The sequence below is a fragment of the Schistocerca gregaria genome, chromosome 4 (genome assembly GCF_023897955.1).
Source record: "Schistocerca gregaria isolate iqSchGreg1 chromosome 4, iqSchGreg1.2, whole genome shotgun sequence".
In the NCBI taxonomy this organism is placed as follows: Eukaryota; Metazoa; Arthropoda; class Insecta; order Orthoptera; family Acrididae; genus Schistocerca; species Schistocerca gregaria.
The window spans coordinates 249,941,404-249,964,613 of NC_064923.1; the positions used below are offsets into that span (position 1 = coordinate 249,941,404).

Sequence of the window (23,210 nt, forward strand, 5' to 3'; positions counted from 1 at the left end):
TCGTAATTCTGTGTGTGTGTTTGTGTGTTTTGTTCATGTGCCTGTCTGCCGGCGCTTTCCCGCTTGGTAAGTCTTGGAATATATATATATATATATATATTCATCAGGGTTTTTGGGATGTGTTGGAGGTGGTCAGTATTTGGTTGCTCCAGTAGTGTGCTTAGCTCTGGATCCAGAAGTTGTGACCACACAAGGGCTTCATAGTTGATTGTACTTTGTTTCAGTGCAGGAAAGAGTGTGCCTTAACATGCATAACATATGTCATAAATTGACTGATAACATCTAAGTGGCTTAGCTGTCATGGTGATCCCTTGTCTGGCTTGTGACGAAAAGCAAATGTCAGTGATTTTTGGTTGATAATCAAAGTAAACTGTTGCATTTTGAGCGTATGGTGAAACTTTTTATGGCAGCATATGCTGTATAATGCTTGTGATCATGTGTCGATCAGCGTTGTTGTACTGTTTGAAAGCTTTTGGCTGAAAAATACAAGAAGTTGCAAACTTTGCTCTATTTGTTGCTGTAGTACAGTGCCTTTCACTGTTGCTGAAGTGTCTGCTATCGAAGCAATGGGAGCCTGAGGAACTGGGTTCACTAACATCATTGCTTCAGCAGTGGCGGTTATCACTTTTGTGAAAGCTGCTACAGTCTCGATGGTCCACAAGACTTCATCCTTTGATATCGGAGCACTTCTCAGCAAGTTGTTTAATGGAGCTGTCAGCTGTGCATAGCTACACATGTAATGGTGGTAGAAGTTTATAACGCCAAGAAAGTGTTACAATTCTTGGACTGTGAGCAGCCACGTGTATTTGAGTGTGGCTTCACTTTCTTTTGCAGTGGCTGGATTCCTTGGGCATCAGTAGCGTAAATAAGGAATTGCACTTCTGTTGCTCTAAATACGCACTGCGAAGAGTTTATAATCAGCCCCTGTGAATGAAGGAGGTTGAAGATTTGGTGCAAATGCTCCACATAATCTGATTCAGAAACGGATCTCACTAAAATATCATCAATAGATGTGTAACAGAAATCAAGTTCAAGTGTTATTTTGTTCATGAGACTTTGAAATGTTTGTCTGTATCTTTAGGAGCAATGGGTAGGAAAGATCCATTTGCCATGTATGGTGTGTGTGAAATCCTCAGCGTGTGGCACTGAATACCAATCTGGGATTGTCCTCGTCACATTGAGTTGTTAGTAATCACTGCACAGACACCAGCTGTTGTGTTTCTTTGGTATGGTATGTAGTGATGTGGACCATTTACTGCTTATGGGTCAACAAATTCCTCGTGGCAACATGGATGAAAACTCTTGCTTCATTACCCTTACTTTCTCAGGCGCTAATCGATGAGGCCGCACGGGGATCAAAGGTTCTAAGGTGGTGAGCATTTTGTGTAACATGGTATGTTGTATAGGTGCTAGCATAGGTGTTTGTTGAGTAAGTTCTGGTAACTACTTGAGGAGCTCTAAGTACGACAATTCATGTGTGGTAGTATGTACAGTAATATGAGTGACACAGCATAGTCTTGCATGGCTGGTTACACTGGTAGTAATGTTGAGGATACAGTGATGCCAGAGGTCTTGTAAAAGACTATGAAATGACAAGAAATCAGCCCAGGAATGGGGTGTCCCATATCTGTCACTATGAAGTGCCACTCGAACTTATGTCATGTATCTAGATTCAGAAACAGTGGCACTAATCCATACATTTGAATCGAAGATCTGTTGATGGTGAAAAGGTGGGGGTCATCGTGGATCCAGCATGCAGATAAGTAGCTTATATGTCTAGCAAAAACTGCAGCTTCTTGTACCGCTAAATTACAAGTAAGTGAAGGCTGCTGTTTGGATAGCCAATCGCTGTCACCACTGACTCCCCGCCCCGTTTCCCATCTCACATGTGATGTTGCATTTTTGTGCTTCCAAACCAAACTTCTTATGGTATCAGTTGGTAAACTGGCTCTGATTCCTCGAATTTTCTCCTTATGGTCAATATATGAGATGTATGTGAGGGGGAAGTAATATGTTGTCTGACTCCTCCTGAAAAGTGCTGTCCCAAAATTTCAATAGTAAATCTCTCCATGAAGCACAATGGCCCTCCTGTAACGTCTGCCAGTGGAGATTGTTTACCATCTCTGTAATGCTCTCTCACCAGCTAAATTATTCTGTGACAAAACGCGTTGCTCTTCATGGGATCTTCTCCATCTCCTCTATCAGTCCTACGTGGTAGGGATCCAAGATAGATGGACAATACTCAAGAACTTGGCAAACAAACATCTTATAAGCCACTTCTTTTGTGGATGAGTTACATCAGATTCTTCTGATGAATCTGAATCTGGTGTCTGCTTTATCTGTTTTATATGGTCATTCCATTTAAGGTCGCTCTGCGTAGTTACATCTATATTTTTGACGGTAGATGCTGTCTCCAGCTATTTGTCATTAGTTGTGTAGGTGTACAGTTGTGGACTTCTTTTTCCTATGTATGAGCAATATGTTATATTTACTTACGTTCAGTGTCAGATGCCTGAGTCTGCACCATTCATCAGATCTCTGCAGGTTGTTCTGCAGCTTCTTACTATCTTATGGTGTTGCTACTTTGGTACAAACAACTGCATCATCTGTGAATATTGTTAAAGAGCATCTGACACTTTCTACTAGATCATTTTTATGTATTGTAAACAGCAAAAGTGCTATCACACTTCCATGTGGTACTCCAGATATTACCTTTACATCTGTTGATTTAGCTCCGTTAAGAGTGACGTGTTGAGCTCTATGTGCAAGAAAGTCTTGAATCCAGGCCTGCTCCAATATTCTGTAAGCTCATATTTTTTTCATTAAATGGCAATGCAGGGTCGTGTCAAATGCCTTACTGAAATCAAGGAACATGGCATCAACCTGAGCGCTGTTGTCCACTGTGCTGTGGATCTCATGGAAAAACAGAGTGAGCTGAGTTTTTTAGGATCTCTGTTTGTGGAATCCATATTGATTTTTATAGAGAAGACATTCATTTTCCAAGAAAGTCATAATTCTTGAGCATAAAACATGCTCCATAATTCTACAAAAGATTAATGTCAATGATATAGGTCTATAATTGTGTGGATCTGTCTTACAGCCTTTCTTAAAAACGGGAATGACCTGCGCTATTTTCCAGTCATTAGGTACCTTTCATTGCTCATGTGATATACGATAAATTACTGCTAGAAGGGGAGGAAGTTATTTTGCATTATCTTTATAGAATCTTATAGGTATCTCATCTGGTCCTGAAGCCTTTCTACTACTAAGCGAGTGCAGCTGCTTTTCAATGGTGTGATGGTTATCTCAATATCTTACATTTCAACGTTCACATGATGATTGAAAGGAGGGACAGTGTTACGATCTTCTCTGGTGAAACAACTTTGAAAGACTGAATTCAGTATTTCGGCTTCTCTCTGTTATCTTCCATTTCAGTGCCGGTGTGTTCGCTGTGTGAATGAGTTGATGATTTTGATCCACTTACTGATTTTACATATGACCAAAATCTCTTAGGATTTCTACTCAGGTTGATTGACAATGTCTCACTTTCAAAATCATTGAACGCTTCTCTCATTGCTCTCCTTACACTCATTTTCACTTCATTCAGCTTTTGTTTGTCAGCTAGCTTTTTACTTCTCTTGAATCTTAGAGGAAGTGCTCTTTGTTTATGTAGCGCTTTTCTACCACAGCTATTAAACCATGGTGGATCTTTCCCATCCCTTAAAACTTATTCGGTACATATTTGTGTAGGGCATATTGAAATATGCCTTTGAATTTTTTCCATTTGTTCTCCACATCTTCACTCTCATCACCGAGTATTTGATGCTGACTGCTGAGATATTCTAAAATTTGTATCCTGTCACCCTTGCTGAGCAAATATATCTTCCTACTTTTCTTAACATTTCTTGTAAGACCCATCATCATAGATGCTGTCACAGCTTTATGATCACTGATACCTTCCTCTATGTTAACTGATTCGATAAGTTCAGGTCTGTTTGTTGCCAGGAGGTCTAAGACATTACCCTCACAAGTGGGTTCTCTAACTATCTGCTCAAGGTAATTTTCAGACAGACATCCAGAACAATGCCACACAATACCCTGTCTCTGGCACCAGTTTTGATAGCATAAATCTCCCAGTCTGTACCTGCCAAGTTGAAGTCACCCCCTATTACAATGGCATGATCAGGAAAATTACTAATGATATTCTGCAAGTTCTTTCTGAAGTGCTCTACAACTACATATCCTGACACAGGTGGTCTATAAGAGCATATCATCACAATTTTTGACCATTCTCTTGTATCTATACTTAGTCTCATCTGCTGTCACTGAGCCAAAACAAACTGACTTCCTAAATGCGTGAACCATATAACAGGGTTTTTCTGCCAGAACAGTGGGGTTTAATGAAGACTCTACGAATTATTACGCCTAGACAGCTTGATTGCAGGTTTTGTGTTCGACAAGGGGATATGACGAAAGGATGAAAGGACCTGAAAGACATGAGCAGCACAACACAACTGCCTTGGTTGTTTTATGTGTGTCAAGTTTTCGAAACAGTGTAGTTGCTTCTGATCAAATTACATCTTCTGATCATGTTGGATATTTGTGCTATACTAGGCTAGTAGTGCTCATAAAGTGACATGCCCAGCTGGCATACATCACTTGTTATATATGACCAAGGAGGAACTAGCAAATACAAACTCAATGAGTAAACATATAACACCGAACTTATCAATGAACATAAATACTTTAAACATTGTGTGCTATCACTGCACTCATCACTGCAATGCCCAATGACTACATCATTAATCACATTTTGTTGATACACATATCTGAATGTTTATGTAACTTCATTTTAATTGTGCAAGTAAGATAAAATATTTTCAGTGGTCTTTTATACAAAGAAATAAAATAGCCAAACTAAACTTAATACAGATGAAAATTTTGAGAAATTCAAATTGTAATGCATAAAGAAGAGCTTAAATAATAGAAAACAAAATACAAATGAATGAGTCAATAAACATGTAAAAACGAGGTTTGAATCTCTAGCTGTCATAATTTCAAAAGTTCCTTCATGGTGAGTATGGGATAAATAAGTAATAGGAGGTAGGTAAACAGCTTTCAGTTGGAAAGAAGAGTGAGTTACATCAAAATATTTTGGAAAATAACTAATAGTAGATTGCTGAGGAATCTATTGCTAGACAGAACTTAGCTGCTACTTCTCAGTTGGGCTTTTATTGGTGATTGTGAAAACTTTAAAAAATTCCATTTGATAAAAGTCTCATGTAAATACTGTAATTGCATCTCTTCAATAGACCTCTGCAATGTCTTAGAATTCCCCCTCACTTTTTTGTACATTGTGAATTTGTGTTGTAATAATTTTGTATATTTGTTCAAAAATGTATGGCCTCTCTTATTTCATGGAACTGCTACAGGTGAATGATACTGCATGTTTTTACAGGAAAGTATTCTACTAGTTATTTGAGAGTTCTGCTAAAATGAACAGCCATGGATGAAAAACTTTTAGAAGGTGGGGAAGTCAAAAAGAAAGTGCCCGATTGATCTCCAAATTATTTTTTTGAATTTACTGTGAAATTATTGTAACTCAACGTGTACCACAATGCCATAGACTAGAAAAATGACAGTTGAGCAGCAAAAATCTATAAATGCTCATTTCCATATTCCATTTAGCACACTGCAGGAGTCTGCAGAGTTGCACAATGTCTGAAATTATTATTGCCACTCTGCTACAAGATGTTGCACAAACTGAAGGCAAGTAAATATTTGTGTGTGAAAGCCAGGGTCTCTATCGGTCATGAAATTCATAAAAGTAATGAAAATGAACAGATGGTAATGAAAGTAATGAAGTGAATTGAGTGGTCATGAATTTTGTTTTGTGTGTCAGTCAGATGTGGTTCTAGAAGGCAGTAGCAAGTCCACATCTTCATCTCACTTTCTTCTCCTTCTGCCCCCTCCCTTCCCCCACTCCCTCTTTCTATATCTCTTTTTGCTCTACTCTCTGTACTCCTTTTGTCTTTTGCAGATGTAGAGCCATCTCTCCTATGACCTGCCTCTTTCCTGCCCCCCCCCCCCCCCCCACCCCGTCCTCCTTGCAGCTTCCATACCCTATCCCCACATCCATTAGCTCAAGCAACTGCTGTCAAAAATTGATAATCAATAACCAGTCTCACTATGGCCACGGGAGTGTGGATTTGGATCTCTATGTGTTGTGTATGTGAATGTGTGTACTTTTGCTAGAAAAAAAAGGAAGAGCACAAAAGATATTGTGAATACTGTTTCCTGTTGTGTGTGTCTGTGTTCCACTCATCTGTCCACTGTAGGTGAGTGGTTTCCTTTCTCCAGCTTATTTGGCTCTCTTCCATCCAATATACTTTTACCTTTATTGCTGTCATTCTTTGCTTAATATACATCTCATTGTACACTCTTCATTCCTCAATTTATCTATAATTTCTTCTCCTCTACTGTACCTGCCTTTTAAACACACTCTCACCACCCTCTTGTGCAATTTGAACACCCAAGTTACATTACAACAGTAATGGCCCACTGCATTAAATAGTGTTGTACAAAAACTCCCTGCTCTTACAGAGACAGTCCCTTTTTAAACATCAAATTCCAGTGCTTTTTTTTAAACATATTCTCCTCTACTAACTTGTGCTGTAATCTTGACTGTTAGCTGATTATGCTTGCCCATTTATGATTTCATTGCACGATCGCTCATGTTTATTTACAATCGCACTTGTTTCTTATTGTGGTGTGTGTCAGTTTGTGATCAAACTTATTTATTTATGAGCATGTCTACTACTTCCTGCTCTTCCTACCATCCTTCTAACTTCTTTCCTGCCATTTATTTCTGTTATAACACTTTGACCATAAGTTTTCATCTTCTTATTTTCAACCTTTTGTCTTCCAGTTATCCAACTGTGAATCCCTACTCATTCAACCTTTTCCAGTTCCAAAAACTCTCCTTTGCCCCTGTAAAACTCCAGTCACACTTAGTCCTCTTTCTGAAGTCTTGTCTGGTACATGGTATACCAACTAAAGGAATTATCATTAAAACTGGAATCTCGTGCTCTCACCCATTGTACTGCAAGAACCGTCACCTTTTCCACTTCATGATCACACAATCGAAGCTCAAACCATACTTGATGGCTTTGAATACTTTCACAAAACCCTTTTACTTTGTGGTATCAACTTCATGAGTGTCACCAATGCAATAGAAACTCTTGCCCTTTGACAGTTGCAACAGCATTCCCAGCACCATCTGAGGAAACTGTCCCAGTTACTCTTGCCTTATGCCCACAAGGGCTACATATATATAAAAAAAATCCTACACACACCTCCTGCATACCCATAACATTGTTTCAACATTCCTAGCAAAACTCTGAACAATGTTTGTCTCATTACTTTTCTAAAGGCCTCACCTTCAGCCCCAAACCTAATTTCAACCATGCTGTACATATTGCTTCTGTGCAGTGGAAATGTTTCTTCAACACACATCCCACTGACAACAGTCAACCAAGACCCCACACTGTTTTTAAATACAGTTCCTGTCTACCTACATCCATATTACTCATCCTCTTCCACCTAGATATCCCCTTGTAATCTTTCAGGAATTCCTCACATCTAATGGGACCTCATCTTCCTTTCCTGAGTCTCCCCTCAGTCAGTCTAATGTCGCTCTTATGGAACAACCTGCTATCCACAACAATCCATACCTTATTATCCTTCCTGCAGACAAAGGCTCCACAAAAATGGTCACAGATCATATTGATCAAATGGCGGAATGTCTCCTTCAACTTTCTGACACCTCTGCATACAAATCTTACAACCATGATCCCACCCAGAAGACCAACATGACATCCATCAGCTCCTCAAGGTCATAGGTCCATCCCAAAACCTAATATCTGAATCCATCTCCTTCCTTACACCAGCAATGCCCCCCACTCCAACCATTTATTGACTTCCAAAATTGCACAAACCTAACCTCACAGGTGCCTCAGCTGTTCATCCCAGTGTGGCTGGATACAACACTCCCACAGTATGAATCTCTGCCTTTCTTGGCTAACACCTCCAAACTATTTTCTGTAACCTCCCATTGTACATTCAAGATGCTGCTCACTGCCTTCACTGCCTCTCTACAGTTTATGTTCCCTTTCCACCATAGTCCCTGTTGGTCACTGTGAGTGGAACACTTCATTTCCCAGTGTCCTCCTGATACCAAACTCACAACTTCTTTTCTAATCCTCCCAACCAGCCACATCCTGACCCACAATTATTTCACTTTCATAGACCAAAACTATAAACAAATATGTGGTAATGCTGTGGGTACTCGCATGGTACCAATCTATGCCAACTTATGTATGGGCCATCTAGAGGAACCCCCCCCCCCATGAACCATGGACCTTGCCGTTGGTGGGGAGGCTTGCGTGCCTCAGCGATACAGATAGCCGTACCGTAGGTGCAATCACAACGGAGGGGTATCTGTTGAGGGGCCAGACAAACGTGTGGTTCCTGAAGAGGGGCAGCAGCCTTTTCAGTAGTTGCAAGGGCAACAGTCTGGATGATTGACTGATCTGGCCTTGTAACAATAACCAAAACGGCCTTGCTGTGCTGGTACTGCGAACGGCTGAAAGCAAGGGGAAACTATGGCTGTAATTTTTCCCGAGGGGGTGCAGCTTTACTGTATGATTAAATGATGATGGCGTCCTCTTGGGTAAAATATTCCGGAGGTAAAATAGTCCCCCATTCGGATCTCCGGGCGGGGACTACTCAAGAGGATGTCATTATCATCAGAAAGAAAACTGGCGTTCTACAGATCGGAGCATGGAATGTCAGATCCCTTAATCGGGCAGGTTGGTTAGAAAATTTAAAAAGGGAAATGGATAGGTTGAAGTTAGATATAGTGGGAATTAGTGAAGTTCGGTGGCAGGAGGAACAAGACTTCTGGTCAGGTGACTACAGGATTATAAACACAAAATCAAATAGGGGTAATGCAGGAGTAGGTTTAATAATGAATAGGAAAATAGGAATGCGGGTAAGCTACTACAAACAACATAGTGAACGCATTATTGTGGCATAGATAGATACGAAGCCCACACCTACTACAATAGTACAAGTTTATATGCCAACTAGCTCTGCAGCTGACAAAGAAATTGAAGAGATGTATGATGAAATAAAAGAAATTATTCAGATAGTAAAGGGTGATGAAAATTTAATAGTCATGGGTGACTGGAATTTGGCAGTAGGAAAAGGGAGAGAAGGAAATGTAGTAGGTGATATAGATTGGGGCTACGAAATGAAAGAGGAAGCCGCCTGGTAGAATTTTGCACAGAGCACAACTTAATCATAGCTAACACTTGGTTTAAGAATCATGAAAGAAGCTTGTATACATGGAAGAACCCTGGAGATACTAAAAGGTATCAGATAGATTATATAATGGTAAGACAGAGATTTAGGAACCAGGTTCTAAATTGTAAGACATTTCCAGGGGCAGATGTGGACTCTGACCACAATCTATTGGTTATGACCTGTAGATTAAAACTGAAGAAACTGCAAAAAGGAGGGAACTTAAGGAGATATGACCTGGATAAACTGAAAGAACCAGAGGTTGTACAGAGTTTCAGGGAGAGCGTAAGGGAACAATTGACAGGAATGGGGGAAACAAATACAGTAGATGAAGAATGGGTAGCTTTGAGGGATGAAGTAGTGAAGGTAGCAGATAATCAAGTAGGTAAAAAGACGAGGGCTAGTAGAAATCCTTGGGTAACAGAAGAAATATTGAATTTAATTGATGAAAGGAGAAAATATAAAAATGCAGTAAATGAAGCAGGTAAAAAGGAATACAAACGTCTCAAAAATGAGATCGACAGGAAGTGTAAAATGGCTAAGCAGCGATGGCTAGAGGACAAATGTAAAGATGTAGATGCTTATCTCACTAGGGGTAAGATAGATACTGCCTACAGGAAAATTAAAGAGACCTTTGGAGAAAAGAGAACCACTTGTATGAACATCAAGAGCTCAGATGGAAACCCAGTTCTAAGCAAAGAAGGGAAGGCAGAAAGGTGGAAGGAGTATATAGAGGGTCTATACAAGGGCGATGTACTTGAGGAAAATATTATGGAAATGGAAGAGGATGTAGATGAAGACGAAATGGGAGATACGATACTGCGTGAATAGTTTGACAGAGCACTGAAAGACCTGAGCTGAAACAAGGCCCCCGGAGTAGACAACATTCCATTGGAACTACTGACGGCCTTGGGAGAGCCAGTCCTGACTAAACTCTACCATCTGGTGAACAAGATGTATGAAACAGGCGAAATACCCGCAGACTTCAAGAAGAATATAATAATTCCAATCCCAAAGAAAGCAGGTGTTGACAGATGTGAAAATTACCGAACAATCAGTTTAACAAGCCACAGCTGCAAAATACTAACACGAATTCTTTACAGACAAATGGAAAAACTAGTAAAAGCCGACCTCGGGGAAGATCAGTTTGGATTCCGTAGAAATGTTGGAACACGTGAGGCAATACTGACCCTACGACTTATCTTAGAAGAAAGATTAAGGAAAGGCAAACCTACATTTCTAGCATTTGTAGACTTAGAGAAAGCTTTTGACAATGTTTACTGGAATACTCTCTTCCAAATTCTAAAGGTGGCAGGGGTAAAATACAGGGAGTGAAAGGCTATTTACAATTTGTACAGAAACCAGATGGCAGTTTTAAGAGTCGAGGGACATTAAAGGGAAGCAGTTGTTGGGAAGGGAGTAAGACAGGGTTGTAGCCTCTCCCCGATGTTATTCAATCTCTATATAGAGCAAGCAGTAAAGGAAACAAAAGAAAAATTTGGGGTAGGTATTAAAATCCATGGAGAAGAAATAAAAACTTTGAGGTTCGCCGATGACATCGTAATTCTATCAGAGACAGCAAAGGACTTGGAAGAGCAGTTGAATGGAATGGATAGTGTCTTGAATGTAGGATATAAGATGAACATCAACAAAAGCAAAACGAGGATAATGGAATGTAGTCGAATTAATTCGGGTGATGCTGAGGGAACTAGATTAGGAAATGAGACACTTAAAGTAGTAAAGGAGTTTTGCTATTTGGGGAGCAAAGTAACTGATGATGGTCGAAGTAGGGAGGATATAAAATGTAGACTGGTAATGGCAAGGAAAGCGTTTCTGAAGAAGAGAAATTTGTTAACACCGAGTATAGATGTAAGTGTCAGGAAATCGTTTCTGAAAGTATTTGTATGGAGTGTAGCCATGTATGGAAGTGAAACATGGACGATAAATAGTTTAGACAAGAAGAGAATAGAAGCTTTTGAAATGTGGTGCTAAAGAAGAATGCTGAAGATTAGATGGGTTGATCACATAACTAATGAGGAAGTATTGAATAGGATTGGGGAGAAGAGAAGTTTGTGGCACAACTTGACCAGAAGAAGGGATCGGTTGGTAGGACATGTTCTGAGGCATCAAGGGATTACCAATTTAGTATTGGAGGGCAGTGTGGAGGGTAAAAATCGTAGAGGGAGACCAAGAGATGAATACACTAAGCAGATTCAGAAGGATGTAGGTTGCACTAGGTACTGGGAGATGAAGAAGCTTGCACAGGATAGAGTAGCATGGAGAGCTGCATCAAACCAGTCTCAGGACTGAAGACCATAACAACAACAACAACAACAACAACAATCTAGAGGAATTCTTCCTATCCAGTTAATATCTAAAACTCCTTTTCTGATTTAGATGCAGTGATGACATTTTCATGATCTGGACTAACGGCAAGGTCAACCTTTGCTCTTTCCGCCATAATCTCATCACCTTCTTCAAAATCTGCTTCAACTGGTCCTTCTCAATTCAATGAGGTGCTGCCTTAGATGTCAATCTCCACCTCTCAGATGACCCCATAAATATGTCTGTCTATATGAGACATACCAGCCAACAACAGTACCTCCACTTTAACAGCTTTCACCCATTCTATGTTAAAAAGTCTCTTCCTTACAACTTCAGCACCCTGGATGCCACATCTGCAGTGGAAAGTATGTGTTGTTGAAAAAGTGCCATTAACTTTAAGAGGACCTTTTCTAGCAGACCTTGTCCTATTCACCTCAGTCATAAACAGATCTCACAAACCATCTGCTCCTCTGACACCAGTAAACCTATTAACCAGTCACTGACCAGTACTCCTCTGTTCACCCAGTATCACCCTGTCTTTGAAAAGCTCAACCACTTCCTCCACCAGGGCTGCCACTACCTCTCGTTGTGTCCTGAAATCAGGAATGTATTACCCAAGTCACCTGAAGTGTCTTACCACATTGCCTAAAGTATTGTTTCTGTGGCCTCTCAACCTACACAGTATGTATTTCTATCCCTACTCCAGCCTTGCTCCCAGTCCTCCACCTCATTCCCATGTAGTCAGCCCAGGCGCGATACTTGTCCCATACGCCTACCTACCACCATCTCCTACTGCAGTCCAGTCACAGACGTTCCCTGTCTAATAAAAGGCAGGCAGGGCCTTATGTGAAAGGAACTGTACTATATGTCAATTGTACTGCAGTTACTGTATAGCATTCTATGTGACAAGTAACCAACTGCCTACTTATATGAATGGCCATAGCCAAATTGTAGCAAACTACAAACATGACCTTCCAGTTGCTGAATACGCTGTGCACCACAACACAGATGACTTTAACAGTTATTTTCTCCTTGGACCATTTGGATACTTACTTCCAGCAAACTATGCAGGTTGGAACTGTCTATACAGCGCATCCTGTGCTCTTGCAATCTCCTTGGCCTGAACCTCTGCTAACCTATCCCCACTGCCTCACTGTATCTTCTCCCTTCTCCTTTCTCCCCACACCGCTCCTTGCTATTCCAGATCGTCTACTGCCTTCTTCCACCACTTTTCCTCCACCCCAACTGGGCATTCTCTCTCTCTCTCTCTCTCTCTCTCTCTCTCTCTCTCTCTCCCTCCCTCCTCCCACCACTCCCCTCCTCAACCTTCCAACCCCTCCCCCCTCTCACCACACTTTTTCCACCTCTCTCCTTCCTGTCTCCCTCTTCATCTCTAGCTTTCACTCCCCTCCCTCCCCAACCTTTCTCCTTTCTCCCTCTTTCTTTTCTTTCCTTCTACAAATAATTCAGTGTGATTAAAGGTTACATTTACTTCCCAAATCATGTTCAAAATAAAATCTTGTTTTTACATCATCAGATCATTTGTAACCCATGATTTGATTTCTTTAACATTTCTTGTGGTGGGGTGTCATCTGTCATAAGGCCAAACTTTTCCTGCTGCCCCCTTCTCACATCCTTCCCCACCCCATCCTCACCGCCATTAGCCTAGGCAATTTCTTTCATTAATCAATAATCAATAATCAGTGTCGCAGCAGTCTCAGGCAGATGAGTTTTGATGCCTATGTGATTGTAAGTGTGAATGTGTGTACTATAGAGATGGGCAAAATTGTTCTTTTCAGAGATCAAATCACAACTGGCCACTCCCTGGAATGAACTAGATCTTTTCAATGACAGCATTCTCCATTCACCCACAAAAATAAGTAAAAGGAAGGTACATTGCCTTTTTAATTCAGGTCACTAAACCTGTATTTTTATCTGATTTGTTCCTATTTTGAAAGAACATATAAAGACAAGTAATAATTTTGTGTTATGTCCCTAGTAATTTTCAAATAAAAAAGTTTTAAATTTTGTCTGCAACAAAAATTATAACTACTACAACAAAAGCTTAAATATTTTTTTATGAAGTAGAAAAATTTTAAGAATGAAGACTGATTATTGTTATATTTTGATGCCTTTACTGAAAAAAAAACAATATAAAAATTATAAGAATTGTAATTGAAGTGAATCTGCAGTAGTCGTTTACAGTCAGTACTACCAATAAAGGTTCCCAATAAAGGAAAAATTAATCAGTAATGTCATCTATAAATAAAATTTGACCCATGTTAGTCAGTGTGAGTCTCTTTCTCTTCTTAGTGCACATTTGTCCTGCTTTTGAAAATATTCATTCACAGGCTACTAATGTTGCTGTGATACATAACATCTGTAGAACCAATTGATACTGCACTGGCCACAGCAGTTTTCTTGTTGTACACCAGTTTAAGGGATTGCTATTTCTAAACAAATATCCCTCTCCTTAATATTTGTCCTGTTCGACAATTGACACACTTTCTGGGTCTTGACTTGCTTGAAGCTGACTAATAGTTTCATTGAACTCCTCCCAGATTGAGAGTGTCACGTGTCATGGTCATACCTGGTTAAGAAATGAGCTCTGTTTTTTGTTGTTGAACAACCAACACTTCCATTTATGCATTGGCCTTCATGTAACAGTACTGAAATGTTTTGTCACTGAAAATCATTTGCTTTGAATCAGGGGCCCAGTAATGTTTTCTGACTAATCAGTTCATTACTGGAAGTAATCCTAAATCACTCTGATAACCCTTTAAGGGGACTGGTCTGTGAATACCAGGGGAAACCTTGAAAAATTGTCAGTTTTATAAACAGTGTAATTCAAAGAATAATATTTGTAAGCCCATGTAATGCTTACCATCTTTTAAGACATCTTTTGGGAACATCTTATGTATGAATCACAGCTTTAGATCTCACTGTTTTAAAATTGTATTTTTTTGTTGCAAATGAAATAAACTGTGCTAATTATTTATGTACACCATAGGTACACATTACTCAAAATAAAAACAAAGTAGGAGGTTTATTTCTTTCCTGTAAGTTCTTTACACTATTATCTTTAAAGCAGACAATTGAAAAGATGGTGCTGTCATAAATTGTGGTACAATTTTCTTTAAGTATGATTATCAAAAATTTTGGAAATGAATTTGAGGTTTTTCTACAAAAAAGAATATTATTTTCAAAGTTAAGTCACAAGAGTAGCCTCCTTTTTAGTTAAGCATGTTTTAAGACAGTATACAAAATTTCAAGTGTCTATCTTTAATAGTTTTAGCCAAAGTATACCAGAACATGAAACAATTTAACTTTCGAGAAATTCAAGTTAAACTTAAAACTTACTTTTCCTGTTAAACTTGCATAGCACTTATGCATCCCAGGTTCATATTCATCTTGTTTCCTGTGTTGAACCTCCCCCCATCTCTTTTTCACACTTCTTATTATTCTTGCTTCTTTGGTGGCTTCCAACACTGATTTTTCTGCTTTGAAGAGTCTCCTTCGGTCAGTGGCTATTAGCACTCTATGCATATTTAGTCCACCAGGCACTTCTGTCAGTTCCATAACATTAAGCCTTGACACTGCACTGTCATTGAAACAGAGTAGCATCTAGCACACCTATTTTCAAAGTATTTGGTCCTACTACTACAGTTTTTGGTATCTGTTGCCACATATAATTGTTAAAACTTTCATTTGGATTTTGAGTCCTACCATGTAAACGTTTCTCTAATTATCTTGTGTCACTAAGATACCTATATATAGGTTTTATAGCTTCCATAATAGCAAACAGAAAATAATTTTATACACACTCTGTTCAGTTAATATAATCACTTTTGCTTAAATCACAAAGATTACAAACAATTCTTAATTTTGATGAGCAATCTCTTCTAGCATGAATCACCTCAACCATCTTCACATCACTATTTCTACATTACTTACGCTGCAGACCTTTATTTATGTTAAGAGGTGTATACTTCTCTTTTGCTTTTTTTATTATGGTGTCACTGGTCACAGGTTGCCCATTCTTCCTCCTTTCTCAGACAAATTACAAAACATTTACTTCAACGTCAGAATGTCTTCCTTTGCAAGGTCGAGTGAATTTATTTCTAGTAGCAGTAATCACAAATAATTCCAATTTCTGTTTCTTTCATAAGTGAACGTTACTCTCTGCTACAATGAACTCTCTTCCTGCCCTTCTGTTACCATATTTTTCAGCATAAAGAATCACTTTGCGCCTGAAAGTAGCTTCATATGATATTCTTCTCTGCTTGCTTTTCATTTTTTGTAATTACCTAAAGCAAACACAATGTGAAGTGCTGTAGTAGGCCAGCAATGATGAAATGGGGTTACCTGATTTACATTTTTTTCTTTAATGCACACATACTGTACCTATATTTTCTTGCTAGAGTTTAATAAATGTTGTGCTACTTCAGATTAAATAGGGTAAGAAATACCCATGAACCATTCAAGTTTGTACTCAAACCTAATGCACCATCGAATCTTATCCACACCCCAATTTTGAGTACTTCATATGGTAAAAAAAAGTATACACTAGCGCCATGTAAATACGGTATGTCTCCTGAAATCATCTGTATTTTTCTATAAGAAAACAAGACTTTCAAATCACAGTCATCTTTAGCAAAGATTGAGAAATCATCAATTCCACTGCAAGCGTTTTTTCCCTCCCCAAATAATTCAGTGTTGTTTTATGTTACCTACACCCCTCAAATTATGTTTACAGTAAAATCTTCTATTTATGACTTTAGATCATTTGAAACTCATCACCTGATTTCTTCAACATTTCTTTGGCTAGTAGTATTTACCAGTAGTCAATTGTAAGGCTTTCTTGGTCATGGACAGCAATGCAGGTGAACTATTGTAAATTGAAGATAAGACATTGCTGCAACAAGTGCAGTTAGGACTGAAAGCCAGAAAACTTAGCCGGTCGGTGTGGCCGAGCAGTTCTAGGTACTTCAGTCTGGAACCGTGCAACTGCTATGGTCGCAGGTTCGAATCCTGCCTCGAGCATGGATGTGAGTGATGTCCTTAGGTTAGTTAGGTTTAAGTAGTTCTGAGTTCTAGGGGACTGATGCCTTCAGATGTTAAGTGCCATAGTGCTGAGAACCATTTGAGCAGAAATGTCTCTTGACACTTTCTTGATAAAAGAGTTACCATTGTGTTACAATATTATGAACTCTTTTATGTACCGTCAAATGGGGTTATTTCGGATGGTTTTGTCATTATTTTGATTGTAACTTTCGTATATATTGTTAGATTAAATTGATTGTTATGGAAATGGTAGGGTATATGTGTAACAAAAAAAATATCCCAGAACCAGAAAGTGGATGTCTGGGTATATTTATCTGAGGCAGTTAAATAAAGTGTCTGAAGTCACGCCATGGATTGGGGTGATTTTGGACACATGTGTTTTTTAAATCTCTGTCCAAAGTTACAGTATATAGAGGGTGAATTCGGACAGTTACTGCCTGTCTTTTAAATCCTACATGCTTTTTATTTGATTTTGGTGACATTTTACACATTTTAAGACAGTCCTTTGTTGCAAATAAGTGATATGGAATGATATAATGAATTTTTTATTTTGCAAGAATTTAAATAAACAGTCTCTTTGTTCACTTCTGCATGAGCTCATGTAATATTTTCACTTAAGTGAACGGAAAGATTTTCTGACTGTCATTTGAGGAATAAATGCACCCATTCTCCACCTGGCTAATTATTATGAAATTTCTTCTCTTTTCGGCTAGACTTATCAAGGTAGCCTTTAACTAAATATCTAATATCCAATTTAGTGAAGGGAAATCCCCAATGTGCAGCCCTCAAGATAACCTTGCTTCAACATTACTTCTTCTTCTTTATTTAGCACTGGCTGGACTCCCATTTTTTTCGGATGTGCTTCCTGCACTTTATTTTGTAGGGCTGATTTAGGTATACCATACAAATCACATGCTTTTCTGTATGATAATTTACCACTATGAATATCACGAACAGCTTTATCTAAAAGTTCCGGGTACTGTACTGTACTGTAGCACCTCTCCTGCTCTTATTCGTTCTTGGCATTGTCCAAAATCACCCCACACAGTGCACAGTTTTAGAAAAACCATCATTATTTTATAACCTTGCACGAGAAACTTGACCAACTTGCACAGAAATTGTCTCAATGCTGTTAACTACTGAGCACATTGACAATTATGATTAGAATAACTTCCTGCTTAGTGCAACAATAAGAAGTTTCCACTTTACAATAATGCATGGATTTTTAATACTTAGACTGTTCATCAATTATTCACCTAGGGAAACAACTGATGCAAATTAAAACTTGTGGAAAGCAATAAATGCAATCTTGTGCTTAAAATAACTGGTGCACGGTTGTTAAAATAAGTAACTCCTTGTTTCTATGCAGTAACAAAGAGCAAATAAGCCATACTGTCCGAATTTACCCTGGTGTCCATAATCACCCCGTTTGACGGTAACTAAACAATCTGTGCTCAATTTAAAGGTTGATTTTAACACTGCAGTGCTTTACTAGGCATCGTGTTGTGCAGTTGACTTCATCCCACTTCTGAGCTGGTTTATACACCCATTTAGAGACGACTTACATTCCGACATGTTCTCTGAAAAACTGTGCAACTTGTCTTGTAATTTTTGTGATTATTATATGTGAAAGAACTGATAAGTAACAGACAAAATCATAGAACCAACAGGGCATCAAACCCCTAACCTTTAGTTTTGCAGTCTGTAATTCTACCCAATGAGCCAGTGAGGCACATTTCTGGACAAACCATTAATATGGTATTTATCAAATAGAAGCTGCACTGAGCCAAGAAAACAATTTAGAGTTCCACAGCAGAAACAGTGACCATCAACAGCATTCAGTATTTGATTGTCACTTTATACTGTGTTATACATAATCATGCCCAGCTACTGTGGAAATAATTAATGAATCTCAGATATGCAGCATTTGTTTTCTCCATAGAAAACATGGAAAATTGATATCTATAAACAACTTATAAATACAGTCCAATGCTTGCTGGGCCCTTTAGAACCACTGCATTGTGACAAAGCTGTATAGAGTCCATGTTTTGCTTCCATATGACAGTGGCACATGCCTGTTGCCCCCCACTCAAATGAGAGAGCACCATGTGAAACCATGTGAACTTCCGTGTGCACATGTGAAGTGAGTGATATGTAGTGAGTGCAACTCACATGGTTTTACAGTATGGATGCAATGCTCTAGTGCATATTTTACTAGAAAAAGAGCAAGGGTTCAAAAGTTAGTTTTCTTTTATGTGTTTCTATGTAGCACAGATTGGTCTGCTATAGGAAAGTGGTTGCGTTTCCCTTATTTTACGTATTGCTCCATCCAGCAATGTCCATTATTGTTGTAACTGTGAAGAATGCTTCATCAAAAAGAGTATAAGCTTTAAAAAAAGAGGAAATCTGATGAAAATATAGTGGCCAATAATAAAAGGGGAAAACTGAAGAAATACAAGAGCTTGACAATAAAAAAGAGAGTGATTGTAGCAAAAGGAGAAAGAAGAAGCTAAAGTTTTGGACGTTGAAATTTTATATGTAACTAAGGAAGATAAACATTAATGTTTATTGTGAAATTTAACATTTAAAATAAATTTGGTACTTCCACAATTGTTATATTGTTTTAAGGAAAATTGTAAGTTTTCACTACATTACTAAGTAAAAGCAACATGTTTTTTAACTAATGTATTCACAACTATACCTGAAAAGAGCCATTTCTCAGCCTAGGTGAGAAGTGAATGTTTTTATAGCATTTGAGGAATGGTATACTACAAGTCATACACAGTTACATCATTCATTTTGACATACAGTTTAAGTAATGTAAGAATTCTTACTTACATTCAGCTTTCATTTCAATTATCTTTTAGGTTCATTGTTATTTTACCATGCACATTTTTGAAAGGTCTTGCATTCAAGTAAAAAAAGTCATGGAAAAATAATAAGAAAGTTATGAATTTGAACCTCTAAAAATTAGTGGAAACCGTGGAAAGCATATATGATGATACATAAATGTTGTCTATAGAAGCTAAAGTGCTCACTCATTAATGTATTTTCAACTTCAGCTCTTTACTTCACAGCTTCCGCAGCATGCTGTCAAAGTGATTTCAAGAAGCTTGAAGATAGAATGTGGCATAGAACATGAATGTTTCAATTGAACAATATCAACTGAAGCCATGTCTTTTTGACATCAGAAGCATGAACATATGTGTTACAGCATTAAATGAAATATGTTGTATGTTAAAAGACTAAAAACGACAGACAACAGTGAAGGAAATTAAAAAGAAAAGAAAATCTCTGTGTTCATGAAAGTTATAGCTTTTCTCATCACATTGTTCTGCTATGTTACTTTCTGTTGCAAGTAGTCCAGTAGGAATTGATAATCATCCTCTCATCATCAGTTAATTTACCTCTCCTCCCATCTGCTCATCCAGTTTTTCACCTATAACAAACATTTTTGTCTTTTTGTATTGTTCACAGCTGTGGATGTTATGAAAGGGCCGTATAAAAAGCAAGAATTATTGATTTCGTCTCATCACTCAAGGCCATGACAGCTTTCTCTCTTTATATACAGTAGGGTCCACGGACATGCGCTTTATGGCACGTCTAACCAAATGTGATTCTTTCCGTTTGCTTCAATGTGCATTTTGTTGTGCACTTTAAGTGACAACTAAATTAGCACTAAAGGTTGAATGTCTACCTTTCTGAGACATTAGATTACACGATATTCAGTGAACAGTGTTTGTGTATACTACTGTATGATGTGATACAGCTAGATAAGTTTTGTCTTATGTTTGTTTCCCTACTTATTCCATATATTTAACTTAAGATTCTGCTTTTCTATGGAATTCATAACGCGCGATGTACTCTGTGTGTGTATGTGTGTGTGTGTCTGTGTGTGTGTGTGTGTGTGTGTGTGTGTGTGTGTGTGTGTGTGTGTGCGTGCGCGCTGCGTGAAAGAGAGAAAGATTTACGATGAAGCATTTGTTACTTGAGGCAGTTGTAATAGTAATTATAATTCATACAGGGATCTGTGGAATAAAAAGTGTGACAGAATGTTGGACTGAAAATCCTTTGGATTTTCCAGCACTGATAATTAACTAACTTTTTTATCAGTTATACTGACTTACATTTTAGGCATTTTCCAAAACCATTTTGAATTACTAATCCATCATTTGATCTAGTTACAAATTTAGAACTGACATGATGAAATAGATAAGCAGTTTATATTTTTTATGCTGTTTGTTTCAGGCCCACAGATTGATCAGGCACTGCGAGAAGCTGAAGACCTTTTAGCACAAATTCACAGTAGGAATTTCACAGATAGGCAGAATGCTGCCCAGCAAGAACTTTATAAAGCCATTGAACTTCTTAAGAAAATGCAAGAATTTGCTATACCAGTACACAACCAAACAGAGTATTTTGAAGCGTTGAAACATCAAGTGAACCACTTTGATGGGAAACTTGAAGATTTAAGAAATTACAGTTTGGTTACCAAGGATCAAGCAGCTAAAACAGATGAGATGAATGATAGAAATAGGTTTGTATTTGCCTGTTTTTATGTTAACTGAAATATGTTTTTAATAGCCCTTAAAAAATCATAGGATGCAGAGAGGACACTTAATAGCTAATGGTCTGAATAGAACGCAAATTAGGGAGACAAGGTATTTCTATAGTACAGGGACACATAAAGTCTTTCACCAGCAGCAACAGAGAAGTAACCAATTTTGTGATATTGTATGAGTTCGTAACCAGGAACGAATTGTGTAGTTTCATCTGTGTGCTTTGGTAGTTTAGATTCTTGAGTTTCTGTGTGTTAATCATTTTTGTTTGTGTTAGAATGTAAACTGATTTTGTGACATTTTACAAGTTCCTAATCAGGAGCGAGTTATTCAGTCTCACCTAAGTGTTTTGGTAGTTCAGTTTGTGAATCTCTGCGTGTTAATCTAATTTATTAGACACAATTCTTGTGTTGTCCTCCGTGTCCACAGTTGAGTTCCATAGCGCCTGTTGATTGTCCTTTGTTTGTCTGCATAGTGTAGTTTTCCATTGTCTTCAGTGTGCATAGGGACTATGACTGCTGTGTGCAGATGGAAGCCGAGTTGGTGACACTTCACTCTCAGCTCCAAGCTGTGATGGCTTCAGTTAGACAGCTTGAAGCTGTGGTGGATGGGCGTCACTGTTGTAGACTGGCAGTGGGGATCCAATGGATGTCCAGCTTGTCAGAGTCCACTCGCACTGAGGTTGACCTCTCACCAATGGTCAAGCAGGAGTTCACCTCAGAGCATGGCAGGTGGTGAAAGACTTCCCAGGGGGCTGCATGTAAGGCCTCCCTCGTTAGTGTGACAAAAAGGTTCTAGGTGCTGTCTGTGCCTGACACTGTCCCTCAGCCAGATGCAGTCACTTGTCCTGTTTCAGAGGAAATCTCTCATCGTGTAAGATCCAGGCGATCACAGAGGGGTGGGATTATTGGTAGTTCAGAGCTGTTAGGCACATTATGGGGCCCCTTAGGGACAAGGCTACCAAGGAGGAGAAGAAAGCCAATGTGCACTCTGTGTGCATACTGGTTGGAGACATTCCAGATGTGGAACGAGTCCTTCCGTATGCCATGAAGAGCACAGGGTGCAGCCAATTGAGGAAGTGGCTTGCATCGGTACCAGTGATGTGCGTCACTTTGGATCAAAAGGTATTCTCTGGTTTCAATCAGCTAACAGAAGTGTTACAGGCTGATAGTCTTGCTTGTGAGCTGAAAGCTGAGCTCACTATTTGCAGCACAGTTGACAGGACTGATTACGGACCTCTGATACAGAGCAAAGTAGATAGTCTGAATCTGAGGATCAGACAGTTCTGTGAGCATGTAGGTTGCAGATTCCTTGACTCGCTCCATAGGGTTGGGTTTTGGTCCTACCTTCTACATGCTTCCTGTGTCCCTGCTGAGAGAATCTCTGCTCTTGTAGACCAACACCTTCAACTTATTTCCCGGAATCTACCCTCTTATATATAATATAACAACAGTTTCCTTCAATGGCTCTCCACAGTTCCTGTCCCTTTACCACACGGCACCCTGCTCCTCACTATTGATGCCACCTCCCTTTACACTAACATTCCTAATCCCCCACAGCCTTACTGCTGTTGATCACTACCTTTCCCAATGCCTGATGGATTACAAACCAACAACCTTCTTCCTAGTCACCATGACCAACTCTATCCTCATCCACAACTACTTCTCCTTTTGGAGGCATTACCTACAAACAAATCTAGGGTATAGCTGTGAGCAACCTCATGGTACCATCCTATGCCAACCTATTTATGGGCCAACTAGAGGAATCCTTAAAAACCCAGAATCCTAAAGTGTTCACCTGGTTCAAATTATTCATTGATGACATCTTTGTGATCTGGAATAGGAATAGGGATCTGGAATAGGGGAACGATACTCTGTCCACATTCCTCCAGAACCTCAA

The 23,210-nt window shown here is 38.9% G+C and overlaps 1 protein-coding gene across 1 annotated transcript in view; it reads left to right on the plus strand.

The window, feature by feature from the left end:
- Positions 1-23,210, plus strand: part of LOC126268053 (laminin subunit alpha) — a 380,289-nt gene that overhangs the window by 246,714 nt on the left and 110,365 nt on the right. Inside the window, exon 37 of the mRNA XM_049973485.1 lies at positions 21,001-21,289. Coding sequence (XP_049829442.1) covers positions 21,001-21,289 — 289 coding nt within the window. The remainder of the gene's footprint in view (positions 1-21,000; positions 21,290-23,210) is intronic.